This window comes from Eschrichtius robustus, chromosome 17 (genome assembly GCF_028021215.1).
Source record: "Eschrichtius robustus isolate mEscRob2 chromosome 17, mEscRob2.pri, whole genome shotgun sequence".
In the NCBI taxonomy this organism is placed as follows: domain Eukaryota; kingdom Metazoa; phylum Chordata; class Mammalia; order Artiodactyla; family Eschrichtiidae; genus Eschrichtius; species Eschrichtius robustus.
In genome coordinates, this window is record NC_090840.1 from 53,496,323 (window position 1) to 53,518,859 (window position 22,537).

The following is a 22,537-nucleotide window of genomic DNA, read 5'->3' on the forward strand; positions in this document are numbered from 1 at the left end:
TCTGATTCTTTTCAATTGGGATAAAGCATCATTTTCTAACCTTCATGTAATTATGTTCTGGCCTCTCCCTTTATAAGATGTCCTCTTCAGAAATTATGTTCTGTTCTCCATTTTAAATGAAACCTAGGTGAATATGCTTTATATTTTAAGAAAAATTAAACTTGCTTTCCTCCAATTTAAGCCATAATTTTACTTTAAATTTATTGAAATGATTTTATAGTTCTATAATTTATAAGCATAACTTTTAAGTTATATATGTTGGAAAAGAAAACTGTCAACTGATAGTACGTTTGTACTCTATTGAATTTTTGAGTAAGTTAACATGCAATGGAAAATAATTATTCTTATTAATACCATCACATTTTATAATGTAGAATAATGATACTCTTTCAACTCACTTTTTAATTTTATTAAAGTTACTATATTTTTAACTGAAATTTAATTTATTTTTAGGGAAAAAAGTAGGTTAACAAGGTAGTGCTAATATGCAAAGAAGCCAGTAGTCCAGGTTGAACAAAGTGCTATAGCACAGACTAGTGGGAAAACTTAATAACTGCAGAAATGTTTACTTCCCTTAGAATTGCTGGATGTACCTACTGCTTTAAGAATTGTCTTTTCTTTTAAAAACACTTAGAGAAATTTAAATTTAAAATGCAATTCTGAATTAAAATAAGATTTAAAAGTCAAATATTTATTATGAAGGCAACAGCTACTTATTCTGATAATAATCAATGTACAATTAAATTCTCCTCAATGACTAATTTACTTTGACAACCACTTCCCTAGTTTTTTGGATAAAATTTAATTTAGAACAGGGAGTTTATAAAATGATTCAAGTGCTTTGATGAAAAGAAAACTAGAAAGAACACTACAAAACATGTACAGCTAATTGGTTATCTTTTATGTACTCTGACTCCTTCACTCACACCTCTCCATAAAAAACAAAACAAAACCCTGGAAGTAAGCTGTATTGTATTTTAAAAATTATATTTGTATGAAAATTCAGTAATTAGTTCTCAGTTAACTAATATATTTATGGTAAATACACATTTCCTTTTAGTGTGATTATGAATATCAGTAAATGTTTTCCCTAGTCCAATTAACCTTAACTGGTTCTCCCTTTTTCATTTTGAAATATTTCAAACATGTCGGGAAGGTTAGAGACTACCGAGCAGTTATACAAATCTTAACATTTTGCCATTTTTGGGGTATTTTTCTTTGTTTTTTTTTAGAGATAGAGCAGTTATCTCGAATACTTATCATTCTACATGTTTTTATTTGTATAGTTTAACTTAATACCTAAACACTGCTAAACCATATATAGTATTTTTTTACAAGGTTTTAAACTTTATATTATGGATCATACTGTACATATTTTTCTGAAACTTGCTTTCTTTAACTCTGTATTTTGACAGTTATCTCAAAATTTAGATTCATCTAAATCTAATTCACTCATTTGACTGCTGAATATAATTCTTTTGCATGAATATGCTAGTTTATCTGCTGATTTAGGTTATCTAATATTTTTTCCTAATAGAGGTAGTGCTCAATGGACATCCCTGTTCATGTCTTCTTGTAATTTCTCTAGGGTAGAAGTAACATTTCTGGATCATAGAGTATATAAGTAGCCATTTTCAGTTTCACTAGGTATTGCACAATGGATCTCCAAACTGTTTTGCAGTCCTGGGAGGAATGTTTCTGAGTACTGGCTCCTCTACTTCCTCTGAAATGCTTGGTATTGTCAGACTTTTAAATGTTGTCAAACTAATGGGAGTGAAATAGTAACTAATTTTTAAAAATTTGTAATTTTTCACTGATGAGATTAAGCTCCTTTTTATTTGTTTATTGTCCAGTTGGGTTTCTCTGTGGAATTGTATATTCATTTCTTGACCTATTATTCTGCTGTGATGTTTGTCTTTTTCTTATTGAACTATGGAAGTTCCTCATATATTCTGAATGCATATCCTTTATAAACTGTATACATTGCAGTAAAACCTCTCTCAGGTTGTGGTTTCTTCTTTTACTTTATCATATTATATTACTATTCAAAAATGTTTAAACATTTTAATATAGTAAATTTTAGTTTGTGCTTTTTGTATTTGAGTTACAAATATTTTGCTTCTTGACATTTGTTCTAAAAGTTTGGAAGTTTTGTCTTTCATGTTTCAGTGTTTAATCCATTTGGAACAGATTTTTGTATATGGTGTGAGGTGTGAATCTATTTTTCCCCCCATTATGGACAACCAGTTGTCTTGGCTATATTAATTTAATGGTGCGTCCTTTCTCCACTGATTTGTAATGTGATCACTGGCATATGTGAGAGTCTGTTTCTAGAGCCTCTAGTATGCTCCATGTTCTATTTACCACTTCTCTACTAATACCACACTGTCTTAATTTCTGTCACTTTATAATAAGTAGAGCAAGTCCACCTTAAATTGTTACTTATCTTCAGAATTATCTAGATTTTCTTATCTTTGGTTCTTCCGTATTCATTTCAGAATTAGCTTGATAAATTCTATGAAAAACATGGTAGGAGTCTGATTAAAATTGCACTGAACGTTATAGATTTAATTCGGGAGACTGACATCCTGGTGGTATTTGATCTTCTCATTGCAACAGAGTATATCTTTCCATTTTTGTAAGTCTTCTTTTAGACTCTTGTATACTAATTTTCTTTGAAACAGGTATCTTTAAAATTTTTTTATTAAATGTTTATGATTGGTTATTAGTGGTGTACTGAAATGCTGCTTATCTTTGTCCATCTTTGATCTAGGAAACTTATGGAGCTCTCTTATTACTTCTAATATGTTGTCTGTAGATTTTCTTGGATTTTTCTGTCATAATCAAATGGTATTCACAATCATATAGTGTTTAGAGAAGGACAGTTTTATTTCATCCTTCTTCTTGTCTCGTGTGTGTGAGATTTACTAATAAGCTAGTGCCTCCAGGACAGTGTTGAATAGAAGTGATGATACTTGGGATCTTTAGCTCATTCCTGACTTTAAGGGAAATGCTCTTACTTTTCATCTTTAAGTATAAAATAGGATATACGTTTTTGTAGATACCCTTTATCAGGCTTAAGCATTGCTTTTCTATTTTTTGTTTGCTAGATTTTATTTTCACATGAATGAGTCTTACATTTTATGAATGCTGAATGGTTTTTCCATATCAATATGATCACTTTTTTTATATTTTAATCTATTAATGTGGTGAATTACATTGGTACATTTTCTAATATTAAACTGTTCTTGTTATAATCTTCCCTTTGTCATGATAGGTTCTTTTTGCTCTTTATCATATATATTTGCTGTATGAAATTTAGCATTTGATTTTAAGATCAATGCATCCATTTTTATTTGTGCTATTGGCCTATAATTCTACTTTTATATTGTCTGTGATAGGCTGAAAATGGCCCCTCAAAAAAATATCCATGCCCTAATCCCTGAACCTGTGAATAACCTTATATAGCAAAACAAACAAACAAACAATCTTTGCAGATGTCATTATGTAAGAATCTTGACATGGGGAGATTATCTGCCTGGGTCCTTAATATAATCATTTGTATCCTTATAAGAGGGGGATTACACACACACACAGAGAAGGTGATGTGAGGATGTAGCAGAGAGAGATCTGAAGATACTGTCCCTGAAGATTGGATTGACGTGGCCACAAGCCAAAGAATGCTGGTAGCCATCAGAAGCTGACTGCCAGAAGAGGCAAAGAACTGATTTCCCCTAGAGCCTCTTGAATGAGCGTGTCCCTGTTGATACCTTGATTTTGGCCCATTGATACTGAGTTTGAATTCAGACTTCTGGTCTTCAGAACTGAGAGAGAATATATTTCTGTTGTTTTAGACTACCAGTTTGTGGTGATTTGTTACAGCAGCCATAGGAAACTAATTACTGCCCTTTTCTGATTTTGCCATTAAAATCTTTCTAGACTTATAAATTGCACTGGGGACCTTACCTTTTTTTTTTTCTTCCCCTTTCTATAATAGTTTGAAAAAGTTTGGGATTATCTGTTTTTTCAGTGTTTGGTAGGAGTCAAATGTAAAACCATTTAGACCTCATTTTTTTTTTCTTTTGTTTTTGTGAGATGATTTTTTTTAAAAAGTTTTCACTGTAGCTTCTTCCTCTTCTCTCTATCCTCCTCTTTCCCTCCCTTCTGCCTTTCCCCTGAGCTTATCCCTTCCTTATTAACAATTTTGTGATTGCCTTCATGCAGTATCTGGGCTCTCCAATCCAGAACCAGGTCTTTAGGAGTGAGCTGGGATCTTGTTTCCATCTTGATATTTAGTCATCTTGCAAATTAATATATTAGTGGTATTTTAAATTAATGATCTTGCAAATTCATACATACAAACCAAGGTCATGGTTGGCTTTGTTCAGCGTCTTGTTACAAGACTGTGTCCCACTTTTCTGAACCCACAGCTATGTGAAATCTGTAGGTTGAGGCAGCTTTCTATAGCATTTTCCAGCTCCTTTTATTAGTGAAGAAGGACCTGGGCATCAAGAAGTAAACCTGACTCCAGGTTTTCATTTTATATGGGACACATTTAGTTCTTTTATCCCAAAAGAGCTATGCTCTCAGCTATTGGTGCCTGCTTTTTGGCTGGGGGCACAGTGGCCCCAAGGCTTCAGCTCTGCTTATCCGCCTTCATTTCTCTTTTGTTTTAGTTTAACTTAATTTAATTTATTTATTTCTATTTTTTTTATAAGCTAAAATCCTGGACGCAGAAACAAAAATCTTTCTGTACAAACAATGTCTATTTTAGCTGAAAGATGTTAAAAGTAAGATTTATATCATGACATAAGACAAACCAATATACAGAAATAAAAGTAGAGTTTAAGGAAAGGGTGTAAAGGTTTAAGTTTAGGCAGAGTGGTGGAGATCACTATAATTTTTAATTCTCTATAATTTCTCTGAGGTTTTAAGTATAAATTAAAATTGCATTTTTTGGCAATTGTGTGTTTTGTTTTGATAAACAGTGCAGATACCCAAAATTTTCAGTAATATTGACTGCATGGCAAAACAATAAATGATTATATTTTCAACTTAATTGTCTTTCATTTTCTGTCTTTTAAAAGACTAGGCTCCTTTTCTGTGCTGTGCAGCCTCCCACCCCACAACTCCTGCCCAGAGCAGAGGAATCAGCCGTTTTATCAGAAACTTGAAGCTCTCTGTGGATCTGGTTCATACTTTGTACTTAGGCGAATATTAATCTCTGAGACGAATATTAATCTCTGAACATAGCTGACAGTATTCAGATCACAGTGTAATAGGTATAGTATATTTGAAGTGCCTTCCAGTTTAGATTATTTTATCAGTAAGCTGGCTTCTTTTTTCCTTTTTGCCAGGAAAGCAATAGATGGGTTAAGGGAAGCCTGGAGATCATTAGTCCAAGACTGAGGGTTCTTGGGGAAAGTGGCAGGTATACAGAAAAGGGAAGTCTAGGAAGAGCCTACCCCTTCTATTTCCGTATATTATGAGGAAGGAGAAAGACAGAGGTAAGGCTAGTAGGTGATCAGAGTATGTTCTAGTCTATTCTTTCTAGGCTTTGCTCAGGATGAGGATACATATTGGTTCAGTCAAAGGGCAGCTCTTACCCTTCTTATTATTTGAGGTTCTCGGAAGAGATCATCTTTCTGGATGCCCTGCCAGCATTAGCCTTCCAGAACTATCCTTAGTACCAGGATAGTTCTGGAAAGCATGGAGGACACAAAAGTAGCTGCATGTCCCTGTCGTGACACTCCCCCGATGGTGAGGGATGAGGGATGAGGTCACTTTGCAGAAGAGACTGCAGTACAGGTAACTTGGGCCATGGCTGAATGGAGGATTGTTCTGAGACTAAGAGGAGCCAGCAGTGCCTTGGGAGCTGAAGTGAGATCAAGTCAACAGTGGAGCACAGTCCTGTCTAAATAGAGTAGTACCAGACTGTGAGTTAGATGAACTGCAGATTTCAGCAGCAGAAGCCCCATGGGACACCCAGATACCTTCTTGGAAAACAGCAGGGAAAGGTGAAGTAATATCAGACATAGAGAATTTATCCAAAGGAGCTATTTAGCAGACAGAAATTTAGTAGGTGGCTTTAAAAGAAATCTGGCTAGTATGCTGTTGAGGAAAAATCAGATCAAAAATAGAGAAATAAACAAGTTTCTCCGTGAGTAATTTTTCAAAGCCACAACAATAGCCACCTAAGACTTGGAGGTGTTCCAAGTTAAAGTTTCTTCTGTACTGCTGCTGTCTCCTGAGGGACTTAGGGATGACACCATTGAACTCTCTTGTATCAGCTTACAAATATGACTGTAGCTAGAGATGCCATGCTTGTGGTTCATGGGGAATCTGGGAAAGTCTTGCTGCTTGTCTTTGGGGTATCAGATGAAGGAAATTTTCTGATATTTGTTTTGTAATCTAGAAGCCTATTATATAGAAATTACATTGATCCCTTAATTGCTTAGGGCAGCGGTCCCCAACCTCTTTGGTACCAGGGACCATTTTTGCGGAAAAAAATTTTTCCACGCACGGGGGCGGGGGGGATGGTTCAGGCGGTAATGCGAGTGATGGGGAGCAGCAGATGAAGCTTCGCTCACTTCCCGCCGCTCACCTCCTGCTGTGCGGCCCGGTTACTAACAGGCCGCAGACGACTTGGGGACCGCTATCTTAGAGGGTTAAAGTTTTTCAAATGTGTTCCCTAAGCCAGGGGTCCCAACCCCCAGGTCCGTGGCCTGTTAGGAATCAGGCCGCACAGCAGGAGGTGAGTGATGGGCGAGTGAGCAAAGCTTCATCTGCCGCTCCCCATCGCTCGCATTACCGCCTGAACCATCCCACCCCCACCCCCGCCCTGTCAGTGGAAAAATTGTCTTCCATAAACCGGTCCCTGGTGCCGAAAAGGGGATTGCTGTTCTAGGATATGGGCCGGTACTTCAACTTTCCAAATCCACCATGATAGCGCTGGGGAAGGGCTTGTAGGTTAGTAGCCCACAATGCTGCTGAATTCTGCCTTTTGAGGGACAGAAACACCATAGATCTGATGATGGGAACACTAGGGCAATACTGTAGTTGACCTTTCTGGATTTCTAGACCTTTTGCAGATCTCTGCATTCTTCTTTTTTTCCAAACACAGCCTGGGCCAGGGGAGAGGAAGCATCAGGGATTTACAGTGTAACTGTATTCCTTTTGTAGCATTTATCACATTTGTAATTAAACAGTATTTGTGCAATTATTTGCTTATTGTCTCCCCCACTATACTGTAAACTCCACAGCAAAATCTATGTCTGCTGAGCTGTATTCACCAGCTCTTAGCATAGTGCCTGGCATACACTAGGCATTTAGTGAAAATTGTATGAATGAATAAATAATTAATGAATTAGTGTTAATAGTTATTTGCCCATCTATAAATAAATGGGAATTTTATGGTCTGAATTAATTTTATGGTAAATTACAGCTTCAACCAAGTTTATCTTCTAATACTAAATGTAGTATTAATCATTTAGTAGACTATAAGAGATACATTATATTCAGTGGTATGCTGATAAATGTTAACAACGGGCTCTCTGTAAGAAAAAGCCCTGATTTGTGGCATTTTCCAACTTTCATATTCTAAAAACATTCACCATGGCTACTTTCAAGTAATCCAGGTTACTTCATCGAATGCACAGCTGAGAAGAAATGTGCACAACCAGTTCTTAGGACTCAGTGAAAGCTGGGTCCAGAAGAACACTGAAGCACATTTATATGCCAGTTTTAGTAATGCATTGTTCTCCACCTACAAAGATTCTCCTGGTGACACATTCAGTAGAACATGTACTTTAAAAAGATTTGAATTAGTTAAGGAAATGATATCAACTGCAAACGATAAACTTAAAAAATTTCTGTAGCTCAACGTAATAGAAGTTTATTTTTCACCAATGTGAAGTCCACAATGGTGTGGCTGATTATCAGAGGGCTCCTTTCCAAGTACTCATGCATATTCCCAGGTTCCTTTTTTTTTGTGGTTCCTTTACCCCCCAGGGTCTTGAATGAAGAGCATGACAGTAGCATATGAGAGTTTTTAATGGTCATGGAAATGGAACACATCATTTCACTTATAATCCATTGGCCAGAACACAGTCATATGATCACGGCCATCTCTAACTACAAGGGAGATTGGGAAATGTAGTTTTCTAAGAGAAAAAGGAAGTAAGTTTAATAGCTAGCTAACATCTTCCACAGTTTCCTAGTCATGTGATAGGGTTAAACTGATCAATTTACACTCTTTTCTGACAAATGCACACATTTATAAGCATTGTAGATTAGCAATAGAGTGTAGTCTGATTAGACTGCAGTCTAGTAAATTCTTTTATTGTGTGCAGAGTTAGCTGGTCTTATGAGCTTTGCCTGTGGTCTCATTAACACCAGTCTCTAACCAGTAATCCTTCCCTTCTCTGAATTACTCTATTATTTATTATCCCTATTTAGATGAAAATCAGAGTTTTCAGAGCTTTAAACTCCTTTTAGTTATTGTATGCACTTAACATAATTTTGTTTTTGACTATGCAGTTTAGCTATTACATTTACCATTTTTATGGTTTTAAAGAGATATTCCTATTTTCCTTAGTGTTTTTTTTTTTCCTTTTTAACCCCAACAAGGATGTCTGTGGAATGGAACATATGATAATAAGTGACAAATTTGGGTCACTAGTGTTCCATCTCTTATATTGCTGTATTACTTTGAAAATATTGGCATTTTTTTTTTGTGGACCATTTTTAAAAAAAAAATAATTTATTTATTTTTGGCTGTGTTGGGTCTTTGTTGTTGTGCGTGGGCTTTCTCTAGTTGCAGAGAGCAGGGGCTACTCTTCGTTGTGGTGTGTGGGCTTGTCATTGCGGTGGTTTCTCTTGTTGCGGAGCACAGGCTCTAGGCGTGCGGGCTTCAGTAGTTGTGGCTCGCGGGCTCTAGAGCATAGGCTCAGTAGTTGTGGCATGCGGGCTTAGTTGCTCCACGTATGTGGGATCTTCCCGGACCAGGGCTTGAACACATGTCCCCTGCATTGGCAGGTGGATTCTTAACCACTGTGCCACCAGGGAAGCCCTGTGGACCAATTTTTTTTAAGTCCTTATTGAATTTGTTACAATATTGCTTCTGTTTTATGTTTTGGTTTTTTGGCCACGAGGCATGTGGGATCTTAGCTACCCGACCAGGGATCGAACCTGCACCCACCCCCTGCATTGGAAGGCCAAGTCCTAACCACTGGACCACCAGGGAAGTCCCAAATATTGGCATATTTAGAACTGAAAGTAATATTACCTTATAATTTTGAATCCTCTATGTCTTTGTATTCTTAGGGCCTAGATGTTTTCTGATAAATGATGGCCAGCCAAACTAATAGGCTCTAACCATGGTGATTTACAGGCATGTGTATTTCTAAGATATTTTTAACAGCATTCATCATAAGATACATTTGCTGGTTAACTTAATTGGTTAAAGGGTTCCATTAAGAAAAGTCCTGCTATTTTATTCCCAAATTAGTTAAATTTTTTTCCACGGACACAGACTTTACCTCTAATAGACGTTAATTATTTCACAGCCAATTAGTGAAAAGTCATCTCATAGCATGTGTATGTGTTTGTAAGGCATTCTGCAGTATCATCAGTTTACAAGTTGCAATGTGTGTAAAGGGTTTCAACTGAAAGTGTCAGTCCCTGTACTAATTTAAGTGAGTGAATTTAGGCTTCCTAAGCCTTAAAGATTAATAAGCTCTTAATCCAAGAGTAGGAGGAGATAGTAAGAGAAGGGTAATTTGTTGTTAGGATATAAGGATTACTAGAAGCCAGCAGTTTAGGAGGGAACATAGGATCTAATCCGAAAAAGAGCAACCAGTGTGGATAGCCCAGAGAGTATGGGAAGGGTATTAATACATAGAGAGTCAGACACCATCCTTCACACCTTACAGTCATTTATCTTATATTAATATCTATTCGGTGTTAACAGATGAGGAAAACTAAGCCCATAGTGCTTCCAAGTCTTTTTTTCATTTTGCACTATACGGAAATGATGCTATTTGTACAATGAGAATTTGTTTAAAATAAAGCAGAAAAGTTGAAATTCAAATTTAATTTATTTTAACATTATTTTGTTTCTATATTTAGTGCGCTTTTCACTTTTAAAAGAGATCTGCAATACCTACAATTGCCACAAGATGGCAATGAAAGGCTGAAGATCTTGGTTGAAATTTGATTTTTGAGACGATTGATGAGTTAAGATATATTTATATTTTGTATGTATTCAAACCAAAAGAAATTTGAACTATGATGTATTTTTTAAAAATTTGAGTGAGATTTTGGTATTTTAATATCAAAAATACTTTCTTATTTACTTTTAAAAATAAGATAGTCACAAAAGTTGATGTTATTTCTGACTAATTCTTTTGGAAATGGATGAAACATAAATCTTAGTGTAATAGTATAAAAATTTTATTATAATACATCCCTCAGAAAGACTTCAAAAGAATTCAAGTTAGCAAACATTTAGAAGGTCTTACTGTTCTATAATTTATAAGGTCTTATTATGCAAATAGAAGATATAGACCTTGCCCCCAGTAAGCTTTCAATTTAGTTGGAGAAAAGAGAAATGTATATACAATTTGAAGAGAGAACAAAATAAAAAAATGATCAAGTACAGTGTTGTATGATATAAACTATACAAACAGTGTGAACTGGGAATAATGAGAAGTTAAGCAAAAATTTTAAATGGTATTTTACAAAAGCATTCTTGTATCAGTTGAAAATACCATGTTGAAGTTTTCTTTTACTGCGATTATCTATATTATAATTTATTTAAACTATGAGGAAATGTTTAGCAATCTGGAGAGCTGTGTAAGATTCAATATTTGACATAAAACATAAAAAACACTTGAAATATTAACTTACCTTTTATTTCATGAATGTATGATTTTTTTTCTAATTGAAAAATATTTTTCAGAAGAAGGTTGAAGGTTTTCTGGTCAAACAGATGTTAGTTTTAATATTCTTAGATTCCTGGAGTCTGAAAAACATATCATTAAAAAATCAAATGTAGAATGGTGGTTACCAAGGGATGGGGGGAGGGAGAAAAGGGGATTTGCTGTTTAATGGATATAGACTTTGAATTTTGCAAGATGAACATTTTGTAGATCTGTTTCACAGCAATGTGAATATACTTAATACCACTGAACTCTGCACTTAAAAATGGTTAAAATGGTACATTTTATGTAAAGTGTCCTACTAAAGTTATGAGCAATTAATAGGTTTCTATTGAGGATTAGCAATGTTCCTAGCTTTATTTTAGTCATTAGGAGCTACTCAAAAGAAATAAAAACCCCTTCAAGAAATTGTGTAATATAGTTGGTGATAGAAGATTAACCTAATATTAGTAGGTAATCTGTTGAAGTCCAACATATACCAGGCATTGTGCCAGACATTTTATATAAATTATTTCAATCCTCAAAACAATATAGGGGAATGAATATTATTATACCTATTTCTCTATTTTATTATTAAGGAAACTAAGTTTTATAGCTATGAAGGTTCAGTACCTTGTTGAAGGTTGCCAAGTTTCCAGTCTTGCAGTTGGTATTTAAACCCAAGTTTTTCTAACCTCAAAATCCATTTTCTGTCTATTATACTATGCCCCTAATTTAAATAAAAAGCAATTAAAGAATACAAATAAACAACTAGTAATTTCACATTCTAGTTTGGTGTTTCTACTGCCAGTAAATATTGTCAATTTTGTCTGTTGACAAAATTAAAAGATATGTGATTTAATTAACAATAGCAGTTAATCAGGATTACATTTTAACTTCAGAAAGGATAACCATGTACTTTTTTTGTTAGCTTGAGTTGTTGTCTCTATTTTTATTTGCTTTTAACTTTTGGAAACACTAATTTCTTTTCCCTGTATATTCGTGTGCAGGTTATGTGGGTATGTAATTTGTGCCGAAAACAACAAGAAATCCTCACTAAATCAGGAGCATGGTTTTATAATAGTGGATCTAATATACCACAGCAACCTGATCAAAAGGTTCTCCGAGGACTGCGGAATGAGGAGGCGCCTCAGGAGAAGAAAGCAAAACTGCATGAGCAGGCCCAGTTCCAAGGACCCTCAGGTGACTTATCTGTACCTGCAGTGGAGAAAAGTCGATCTCATGGGCTCACAAGACAGGATTCTATTAAAAATGGGTCAGGAGTGAAGCACCAAATTGCCAGTGACGTAGCTTCAGACAGGTAAACATTTTGCTTAATCTTTAGGTAAACATTATTTTTAATCTTCATTCCAAACAGAAATAAAAATACATGAAATGTTTAGGCAACAAATGTGTTGTCTAAATATAATGTAAATGTCCATATGTTTTATAGAAATGCTGAAAGTGATGTTCAGGACTTGAGCTATTATAGGTTTGAACAGTCTTAAGTTTGATGTGGGAGTGCCAGGTTTTTCCAGAATAAAGAAGTGAAATGAAACAGGGAACCTAGATAGGAGGTTATGGTCACAGGAAAGACAAACTGGCATAAGAGCAAGGGGAATGAAGAAGAGATGTTTTTTTTTTAAGACACTGTGGAGAGGTTCTATTGATGGGACTAACTGGAAGAGGAATTAAGAGAATGGGGAAGACTAAGGATGTCTCCAAAGGTTCTACCTCGGGTTGACGGATGAAGTGGTCTTCCAAGCAGGTAAATATTGATGAAAGGGTTTCGTGAGTTTGATTTTTCCATGGGCTAACTCTGTTATTTACTCTTTTGGCTCAGTTCTATGGGCTTCTCCATGTTCAAAGGGTTAGACTTTTTAAAACAGTGTTTATGGTTCTTAGAGTTCCTACTTTTGGAAGGGGGAGAATGAAAAGTTTTCTTGGGAAGATTATTTTTCTATAGCACGTTCCTCTGTTTAAATTGAAAATTAAAAACAAAATCTGGTTTACACTATGTTTGTTATCGAGAATTGGCAGATACATTTACATGTGAACAAGTAGAAAGTCATGCATTCTGTGGAAAAACAAATCTAAACTGTACTTATAGGATGGTGGGTTCTGAGCATTATCGAATGCAAGTCTGTGTGCCCGACGCACAGTGAGGCCAAAAAATACCAAAACATCAGAGTTTGGAGCAGAGAAAGGTATATTGCAGGGCCATGCAAGGAGACGGGTGGCTCAGGGCCCCCCAAACCCTGAAGTCCCCGTAAGCTTTCAGCAAAACACTTTTATAGGAAATGTGAGGGAGGGGTGTAGTTAGTTGTCAAACTTCTTGGTGTCAGAACCTTTGTTCTTGAGGTCAGGTCATGGTCAAATAACGATGTTCCTGTAAACCTCCACCAAAATGAATGTTCTTCCCTGTTCTGACAAGAAAGGGCAAGGTCCCAAGGCTCCAGTTTCCCCCTCCAGGGTCCAGGCCCTGGCTAAGAGGAGGGGGTCCCTGCGCGGGCCGTTACCCTGCCTGGGAGCGTTCGTCCAGCACCCAGTCTGGGTCCTACTGCCAGTGCCCAGGCCCGGCTGAAGAGGCAGATCTCAGCTGGTGGTGCCTTCAGGGCCGGGTTATCAGACCCTGCCCAGCCATCATCACTGAGGGAGCCAAGTGCCCAGGACCCAGCTGGCCCTCAGGCTTTTCACTTTAACTGGAGCGAATCACTTGTGGCAAATACCCGTCAGGTGAATTCCCAGCTCACAACAATTGTCCTTCTTTGAGAAGAGCCTCAACCGCAGAGGTGGACCTGAACTAATGATGTGCAGTGTTCTTGCAACTTACCCCTGACCTCTGGCCACCTCTTAGGGGGGTAGACAACTGATCTAAGCTGTACCAATTTTCAAAACTTGAATGGACAGACTGAAGCTGATTGAAGCTGTTACCTTAGTGGCAGTGTCCATATACTCCAGGTGCTGAGGCCTCCGTTGACTGGGACCCATGGAGACTGCTGCCGCCATTAGGTCAAGGCCTGGGCCCAGCCAGTGGGCGGCCATGGCAAGGGCTCTGGAGCTTTGCAGGACACAGCCCTCAGCCTGTCCTGGGCCCCGCAGCTCACCCACCAGCCCGGAGGCCGGAGGGCCTCGAGCCCTGGAGGGCCTGGGGAGAAGGCCACGATCCACCGCTCACGGCACTTTCTGCCCGGAGGATCGCTGCGAGGCTGACTGCTGGCAGAGCAGGACCTCTAACCGCTGTTCTAAGGGCCTCGTGCTAACGGCCACGCGCTGGCCAGGTATTAAGGGTGGAATGCTAAGGGCTGCCCGCCCGCCCCGCCCCTATTACAATTTGAAGGCGAAGAACAAATCTCTCCTTTAAAGTTAACATCAGATTTTGCTCAACACGAGTCCCTTAGTAACAAAAGCTGAGTTAGGTTTTGTGATGTAGACCCTCCTCCAACTTGAGGGCAACTGACCCCCGCCCATTTACACAGCGACAACCCTTACCTGCCTTTCTGCGGAGCCTGGACTCTGGCTGCTGGCCTGAGGTCCGGCGCTGGGCAGGGTGGTGCTGCCCTCCAGCCGCTGTCGGCCACTTGATCAGGCTTCCCTGGCCCAACACCCTGCCAGGTGCTGGGGATGGAAAAGCTCAAGCCCCAAACCCAAACGAGGGGAGTGTTGGCCAAGAACTGGAGGGCTGTGAGCCTTCAGGTATGCAGGGTTGGGGGGAGGGGCTCAGCTGAGCCCGAAGAACCCGAGCGAGGCCAGCTACCGACTGGACCGCGCCCCTGCGTCCATGCCCCACCCCACACCAGCGTCCCAGCCTCTCCTGTGCGCGGCTTGGTGCGAGGCATACCCGCTCCTATTACGTGAGCACTCAGTTATAACAGGTAAGGTAACTGGGAGTCACTTTAGAGGGTGGCTAAAGCCATCACTGTGGTGTGTTGCTATGTCTTGGGAGAATAATACAATGATGGCTGTGCCAGATCTCTTGAAAACTTGCAAAAGTGAAACAATGAAATCCTACCTTTGGGCAAAACAGTTGGTGATTTCAAGGCTGGCGTGCTATGAACTTGTCTCAGTGCAAAATCTCAGGAACCCAGGAATTTTAAGGTTAGAGGACCATCTTAGATTGAGGACCACCTTAAGCACACAAAGATTTGAGAGCAGGTAGTTTATATGGAAGGCAATCCCAGGCACTACCTGTAGGGAAGTGGGAAATGATCCAGTTAAGAGAAAGAATACAATATTGGATGCATTCAAGAACAGGTAATCTCTTTTAGCAGCTGTGTCTTGATCTTACTGGGACTTTTGGGAGACCCGGTATTGTGACCTCAAAGTTATCCCATATAATGGGCAAGGAGGCTGGGGGTATTTATCCATAAGTTTCCTTTGATATTGGTCTAGGGCTGTTCCTGGGGTTGTTAACTCACTAGAACTCGTTGCTCAAGCATGCTCCTGTGCCAGAGAAAGCACTCAGGCAGAATATTAAAAATACAGTAAGAAAACATTACTATGTGGGGAACAGTGAAGCATACGGCAATGTGCGTTGAGACAGAAATCAAGAAAACTTGTAAAATGGCAAGTGAAATGGTCAAGGTATATGAGCTTGGGTGAAAAAAATAGATGATAACCAATGGAGATAGGATTTTAAATGAATGAATGATAATAAAATGGATAATGGGAGCAGACTCCTGCAAAAACTAGATAGCTGCATGAGATAGTTTCCTTTGGACTTTAGAGAGGTTGGTTTGGGAAGAAAAAAGGAAATACTAAAACACTGGGTCACATAATCGATTAGTAAGTTTTGGAGTGCATGTTGTCAGGAGGTTATGGATGTTAAAAATAAATCCAACAAATTTACGAGTAATCAATTCATCATTGTAGGGAAGCTAGAAGCATATCTCTAATCTTTGAAGAAGGTGGTAATAAGAACAAATATATTTCTTTCAATATTATCTCTTAATGCTTCTTTCAATGACAAACTACTAGCCTGAATAAACAGTAGAATCTGACCCATTATGGGGAAGCAAGGTGTAGTAGTTCCTTTTGCCTGGTGCCTTTGACAGCTATAACTAGTAAATGCACACTTTAATGACTCAGTGTATCCTGTAATTATATCCTTGCTTTCTGAACCTCATACAAGTCAGACCAATAGCTTCTTTTGTTAATAAGAATTACTTTTAGTCAGGGAAGAAGTTAGAGTTTAATATCAGATTTGGTAGTTATGCCTAGAAAATGGAATTGGTTATAATTTGTATAAAGTTTTATTTGGAAAGTACTTTCCCTTCAAGAGTAATTTAATTCCCCTTATCATCAGCAAGAAAGAGCCTATTTTTAAATGCAGATTCTATATTAATTTATTAGGCATGTATCTTTGAACATTTTGAATTCTTTCCCCTAGAGCAAGGGATCAGCAAATTACATCCCTGGCACCAACTCTGTGCCATCTGTCTTTTGTAAATAGAGTTTTATTGGAACACAGTCACATCTATTAGTTTACTTATTATCTATGGCTGCTTTCAGCTACTATTGTAGTTATAAGAGTTGAGTAGCTGCAAGAGACCATGCTATATGGCCTCCGTAGCCTAAAATATTTACTTTATGACCCTTTACAAAAAAAGTTTGCCTTTTCTTGCCCAAGAGAGTAAGTAGTTAGTTCTCTTAGTGGCGTTGAAATTTCTCCTTTCTTTGCTCATTTTCTTTTGTTACTATTTAAATTACTTCAGCTAAGCCTGTTTTCTTGTTAGCCTTACCTCCCGCTCCTCTCTCTCTCTGTCTCTGTCCCTCTCTGTCTCTGTCTCTGTCTCTGTCTCTCTCCCCATGTTTTTCTTCTTTCTTACCACAATGGGTCTTTCATTAGTATTTGACTTGGACAGTAAAATGGAGCATCTCACAAAAAATATAACTCCAGTTTAAAGTATTCTTAGTAATTTGTTCTTCAATACCATTCAGAAACCAGTGGCCTCAAAAAGAGAAACTTCGGTTTAATTAAATTTAAATCTATGGACCTAGAAGTATGTTTGAGAGAAAAGTGTGTTACATTTCCTTCTTTTTAGGAGCTTTAGTTTCATCTTTAACTATATACTGCAGTGGTTTTGACCTGTTTTATGACTTTTTACTTCTCTCACAGATCTTAGCACGGTGCTTTACACATAGACCTTTAGTATTTACTGAGTGAATACATAGCAAGTTGGCTCTAGACCTTAGCTTTGAGTTAATGAGTATTTACTTAATTCATTTATTCATAAAAATGGCAAATGTTTATTACCAACTTAGGTACAAAATATTGTTAGAGATTTTCAAATATTTATTTTAAATTTCAAAATACGTATTGAAATAACCACTTTTTTTTGTTATGTGCAGTTTGTTTACCCTCTCCCTTACTATTTCCCCCAGGAGTGCCCAGTGGTTTCTCAGTCTTTAATTTACATCCATATAACCTGACGATCTTATTAAAATATAGATTTGAATTTGATAGGTCTGAGGTAGTCCCCGAGAATCTGTGTTTCCAACAAGCTCCCAAGTGATGCCAATACTACTTACTAGTGGAGACCAGTAGCAAAGCACAAAGGCATCTAGAGATATATTAGGGAGGGAAACACCAGTGTCTTTAATAGCTCAGTGGCAGTTGTCCTTTGTAGCTCTGTCACTAAGAGGCATAACACTTAGTGGACCTTTGTGGTTCTTAGAGGCAACATTGTTCCACATTTGAGTATATTGTTTTGACATATTTACTGAGTGGGGCACAGGTTGACCACATTCATGTAGGTGTAAGTATCTGACTCCTTTATTATGACATCTTGGGTTGTTGTGCCTGAGCATTTACTTATTTAAATATATTTTATTTTTTATAAATTATTTATTTTCCCTTTTATTATAGAGTTAGGAATATATATGTGTCTTAAAAATTCTGTAAATTCTTAGGACATTTTTTTCTCTGGATTTCCTTTTCAGGGTAGTAAAGGGGATGTTACAAAGAATTTGTTTTACAAAGAGGCTTTGGCGTGGAAGAGGGTTGTGAACCACTGGGTTAGAGGATCTAAGATGGAATTTAGAGGAGGGTGGGTGAAATAGCCATTTTTAAAACAATATTATTTTGTTAAAAAATTACAGAAAAACCAAAGTAAAACTGTTTTAGAACATTGAATTGATGTTTTATACATTTGGAATTATTTAAAAGTTGGATGCTCATTTTTTCCATAGTTGAAAATTAGTGAAATTTAGGAAACAGCTAATTGGTTTTTTCTTTCATGTAACATTTTACTATTTATTTATTTAGTACTTCCTGGAATGTTGGGAGAAGTTAAAAAGTAAGAAATATTATTGCTGATTTGTATGGTGGAAGAGATACAAAAACTGGAAGTTAGAAGATATAGGTCCTGTTCTAACTTCTTCCCTTTACTGTTAGCAGTTGTAGATGTATATCTTTTCTTTGTGTTCACTTTTCTCATCTCTGAAATAGGAAAGGCATTCTCCAAGATCTTGAAAAGACCTCCAGGTCTAAAGTTATTTGTTATGTTGTATTTTATGGTCTTCTGCCATGGTATAAACTTGGAAGCATTCTCTTCCATTTTTTCTTCCTGTCCTATAATTGATAGTATTGTGTTCAATTAGTAGAGGATTGTATTCATTCATATTAAACTCATTATTATAATCAGTTTATTCAACAAATATTTATCGAATTTCAGTATAGATATTACCTGTTACCACATGGCCAAATAATTTCACCATGATTCATATTTAAAATTGAATATATTGGCAATATTAGGTTAAATCTTCACTAAGAACATTTTCACTGTGATCTTGTAATTGTATTACTATGTAATATTTCTTACTCTATTTTCCCTACTTCCTTATTCTATTGTGAAACAAAAGTTTAAAAGTGATAGGAAAAAGTAACAGAGTTACCTGCTGTTAATGGACTATGAAGCATTTTTAAGAAGCATCACTACAAAGAAGCAATATTTTATAGGCATTACAGATTCTTAAGTATTTATTTCTGCATTTTACTGCTTAAATAATGACACAATGAAAGTACTGAGAGACTACATTATGATTTTGTCTGGAATTTTAATTAGACAAGAGTGGAAAACAAAAAAGTCATATGACTAAATTACATCTCAGTGCATTTTGTTAGATGGTGAAAAATGCTACCAGGTGTAAGTGATGACAAGAGAATAATACAATATAAATCGATTATCTTAGATCTAAAGTGTAAAGTTTTAAAGCAAGTTAAAACTTGTATAATGAATAGTTAACAGTTTGGTAATAACCATCATTTCTTTATTGTCTGTTACTGTTGACCTTCCAAGTATCTTTGTGAGCATTTGATTATTTTAAAGTAAAAGTAATAATTAAAATATATGTTTAAGACTTCTGCTATATGTATAGATGGAATAATAGGGCCTCGATTTACCTTTTTTGCCTGAAACATCTGTAAAAATAGACAAACTATTTGAAACAATTGTTTTTAAGAAATTGGGCATCAGGCAACAAAGGAGAATAATACCTGAGAAATGGGAAATAAAGCGAGCCTTATAATTGCCTTAGCATACTGCTTTGAGAGTTTCCAGGATGTTGCAAGGGAGAGGAGTATAGGCAGAGCCCAGAGGTCTTCCTGAGTTGAGGAGACAGTTCTGAGGGTATGGGGAGACCAAGGCAGCTGGAGTTTTCTAGAAAGAGTACCAGAGAGGAGAGAGCTGAACAGCAAGATATCCTGGAGATCTACAGATGGTAATTCTTGTGTATTCAGTGGAGGAATGATTGGGACACGCATGTGAAGAAACTACTCAAGGCCAGGGAAAGAATCATCCAAAATGATTAGAGAAACACTGGCCTGCATTCACACAGGACCAAGAATAGTGTCTGTTCCCAGCAGCCAGACTAGAAAACCTCAAGATTCCTGGAACTCTGGGTAGAGTATTTTGGAAAGTCTTGCCTCAGCAGTGGGGAATCATCAATGCTAAACTGGGTGCTGCTCTCAGACAGAATAACAAATCATAAAAACAAGACCTGAAAGGATCAGCCTGTTTCCAAGTAACCTAATTGCCTCCCAGAACAAAGTTCAAGAAGATTTACAGGAATACAAAAATATCCAGCACCCAACAAGATTAAAGTCACAATGTTTGGCATTCAGTCAAAAATAACCAGGCAAAACAGCAGGAAAGCACAATCAATAGTGAGAAAGTAATCAGACACTGGACACCAATCCAGAAGTGACACAGATATTAGAATGAGCAGGCAAGAACATTAAAAAAGTTACTATAATTGTATTCCATATAATTTTAAAAGTTAAGTAGAAATATGTAATATATGAAAATAAATGCTAAAATGATCTAATGCTAAAATGAGATGAGAATTATAATATTGGAAATGAAAAATGCACTTGATGGGGATAATGGAAGTTTAGGTATTGAAGAAGAAAAGATTAGTGGATTTGAAGACAAACCAATAGAAATGATCCAAATTGAAACACAGAATAAAAAAATGAATAAAATAATTTAAAAAGTGAAAGAGAATCATGAACTAAGGGACAATATCAAGCAGTTAATATACACGTCCTTGAAGGGGGAGGAGAGCACGCAGAGCAAAGAAAAATGTAAAGAAATGATTGCCAGAATTTTTTCAGATTTTATAAAACTACAAATCTTTAGCTCTGAGAAGGTCTACAAACTCCAAACACAAGAAGCATGAAGAAAACTACACTAAGGCATATCATAATCCAGTTTCATAAAATAAGTAATAGAGAAGCAATCTTAAAATCAGCCAGAGAAAAAAGACATGTTTATATATAGACATGCTTACAAAGATAAAGATGACAGCAGATTTCTTGTTGGAAACAATGTAAGAGAGATGAGAATGAAGCAAATGTCTTTAAAGTACTAAGAGATTTAAAAACATAAATAAGCCATCAACCAGTATTTTATACCCAGTGAAAATCTTTTAAAAATGAAGGCAAAAATACCTTTTCAGACATACAAATGCTGAAAAAATTCATCACCAGCATAACTGCATTGTAGGAAATGATAAGCAGAGTCCTCTAGGCAGAAGGAAAATTATACCAGATAGATATATGTATCTACACAAGAAATGAAGAACAATGGCAGTGATAAATACATGGGTAAATATATAATCCTTTCTTCTTGTTACTTAAAAATCTTTAGAAGATAATTGTTTAAATAAAAAAAATAATAATGTATTTTGGGGTTCATACCATATGTGAAATAAAATATATGACAGCAATGGCATAACATTTGGGATGGGAGACATAGAAGTATACTATTGCAAAGCTCTTTCATTATATTTGAAGTGGTGTAGTACTGTTTGAAGAGGGACTATGATAGGTTAAAGATGTGTATTATAAACCCTTAAATGACAAAACAAAGAATTATAGCTAATAGATCAACAAAGGAGATAAAGTGGAATACAAAATATACTCAGTCAAAAGACAGAAAAAGGGGAGAAAAGGAAAAAATACGTCAGACAAGTAGAAAACAAAGAGCAAGACTGATGGACAAACCTAACCATATTGATAATCGTGTTAAATATAATTTGTCTAAACACCTCAAGGCACAGATTTTCAGATTGGTAGTAATTGAAAACCGAACAATACACTATCTACATGAAACAGACTTTAGGGGCTTCCCTGGTGGCGCAGTAGTTAAGAATCTGCCTGCCAATGCAGGGGACATGGGTTCAAGCCCTGGTCCAGGAAGATCCCACATGCCACGGAGCAACTAAGACCGTGTGCCACAACTACTGAGCCTGTGCTCTAGAGCCCATGAGCCACAACTACTGAGCCCACGTGCCACAACTACTGAAGCCCGCACGCCTAGAGCCCATGCTCTGCAACAAGACAAGCCACCGCAATGAGAAGCCCGCACACCACAACAAAGAGTAGCCCCCGCTCGCCACAACTAGAGGAAGCCTGCATGCAGCAATGAAGCCCCAATGCAGCCAAAAAAAAAAAAAAAGAAACAGACTTTAAATATAAAGACAGACATAGCTAAAAAAGTAAGAGAATGGAAAAGATATACCGTGCTAAGCCTACTCATAAGCTAGCTATATTCAGATCAAAGTAGATTTCAGTGCAAACAATCTTATTAGGAGTGAAGAATGTTACATCACAGTAATAAAGAAGTCAGTTAATCAATAGGACATAAAAATCCTAAATATCTGTGTCTATATTAATAGAGGTTCAAAATACATGAAGGAAAAACTGATAAAACTACAAGGAGAAATGAACAAATCCACAAGTATGATTGGAGATATCAATACTCTTCTCTCAATAACTGATAGAATAAGTAGGCAGAAACTCATCAAAGATATAGTAGACTTGAACAACAGTATCAACCAACCTGACCTAATTGATATTTACAGAACAATCCAGCAAACAACAATTTTGTTACCCCTAACAAATCATTAGGGGTACATACAATAGTAACCAAGGTAGACTATGTTCTGGCCTTTAAATAAGTCTCATTAAATTGAAAGGAATTCAAGTAATAAAAATATGTCCTCTGATCACAATGAAATTACATTAGAAATCAGTAACAGAAAAGACCTTTGGAAAATCCCCCAATATTTGGAAGCTGAATAACACACTTTTAAATAACCTGCAGATCAAAGAA

The 22,537-nt window shown here is 36.8% G+C and overlaps 1 protein-coding gene across 23 annotated transcripts in view; it reads left to right on the forward strand.

Annotated features, from left to right (window-relative positions):
• Positions 1-22,537, forward strand: part of RIMS2 (regulating synaptic membrane exocytosis 2) — a 607,795-nt gene that overhangs the window by 199,108 nt on the left and 386,150 nt on the right. For all 23 annotated transcript variants that reach the window (XM_068525902.1, XM_068525911.1, XM_068525907.1 and 20 more), the window contains one exon: positions 11,930-12,240. In XM_068525902.1, coding sequence (XP_068382003.1) covers positions 11,930-12,240 — 311 coding nt within the window. The remainder of the gene's footprint in view (positions 1-11,929; positions 12,241-22,537) is intronic.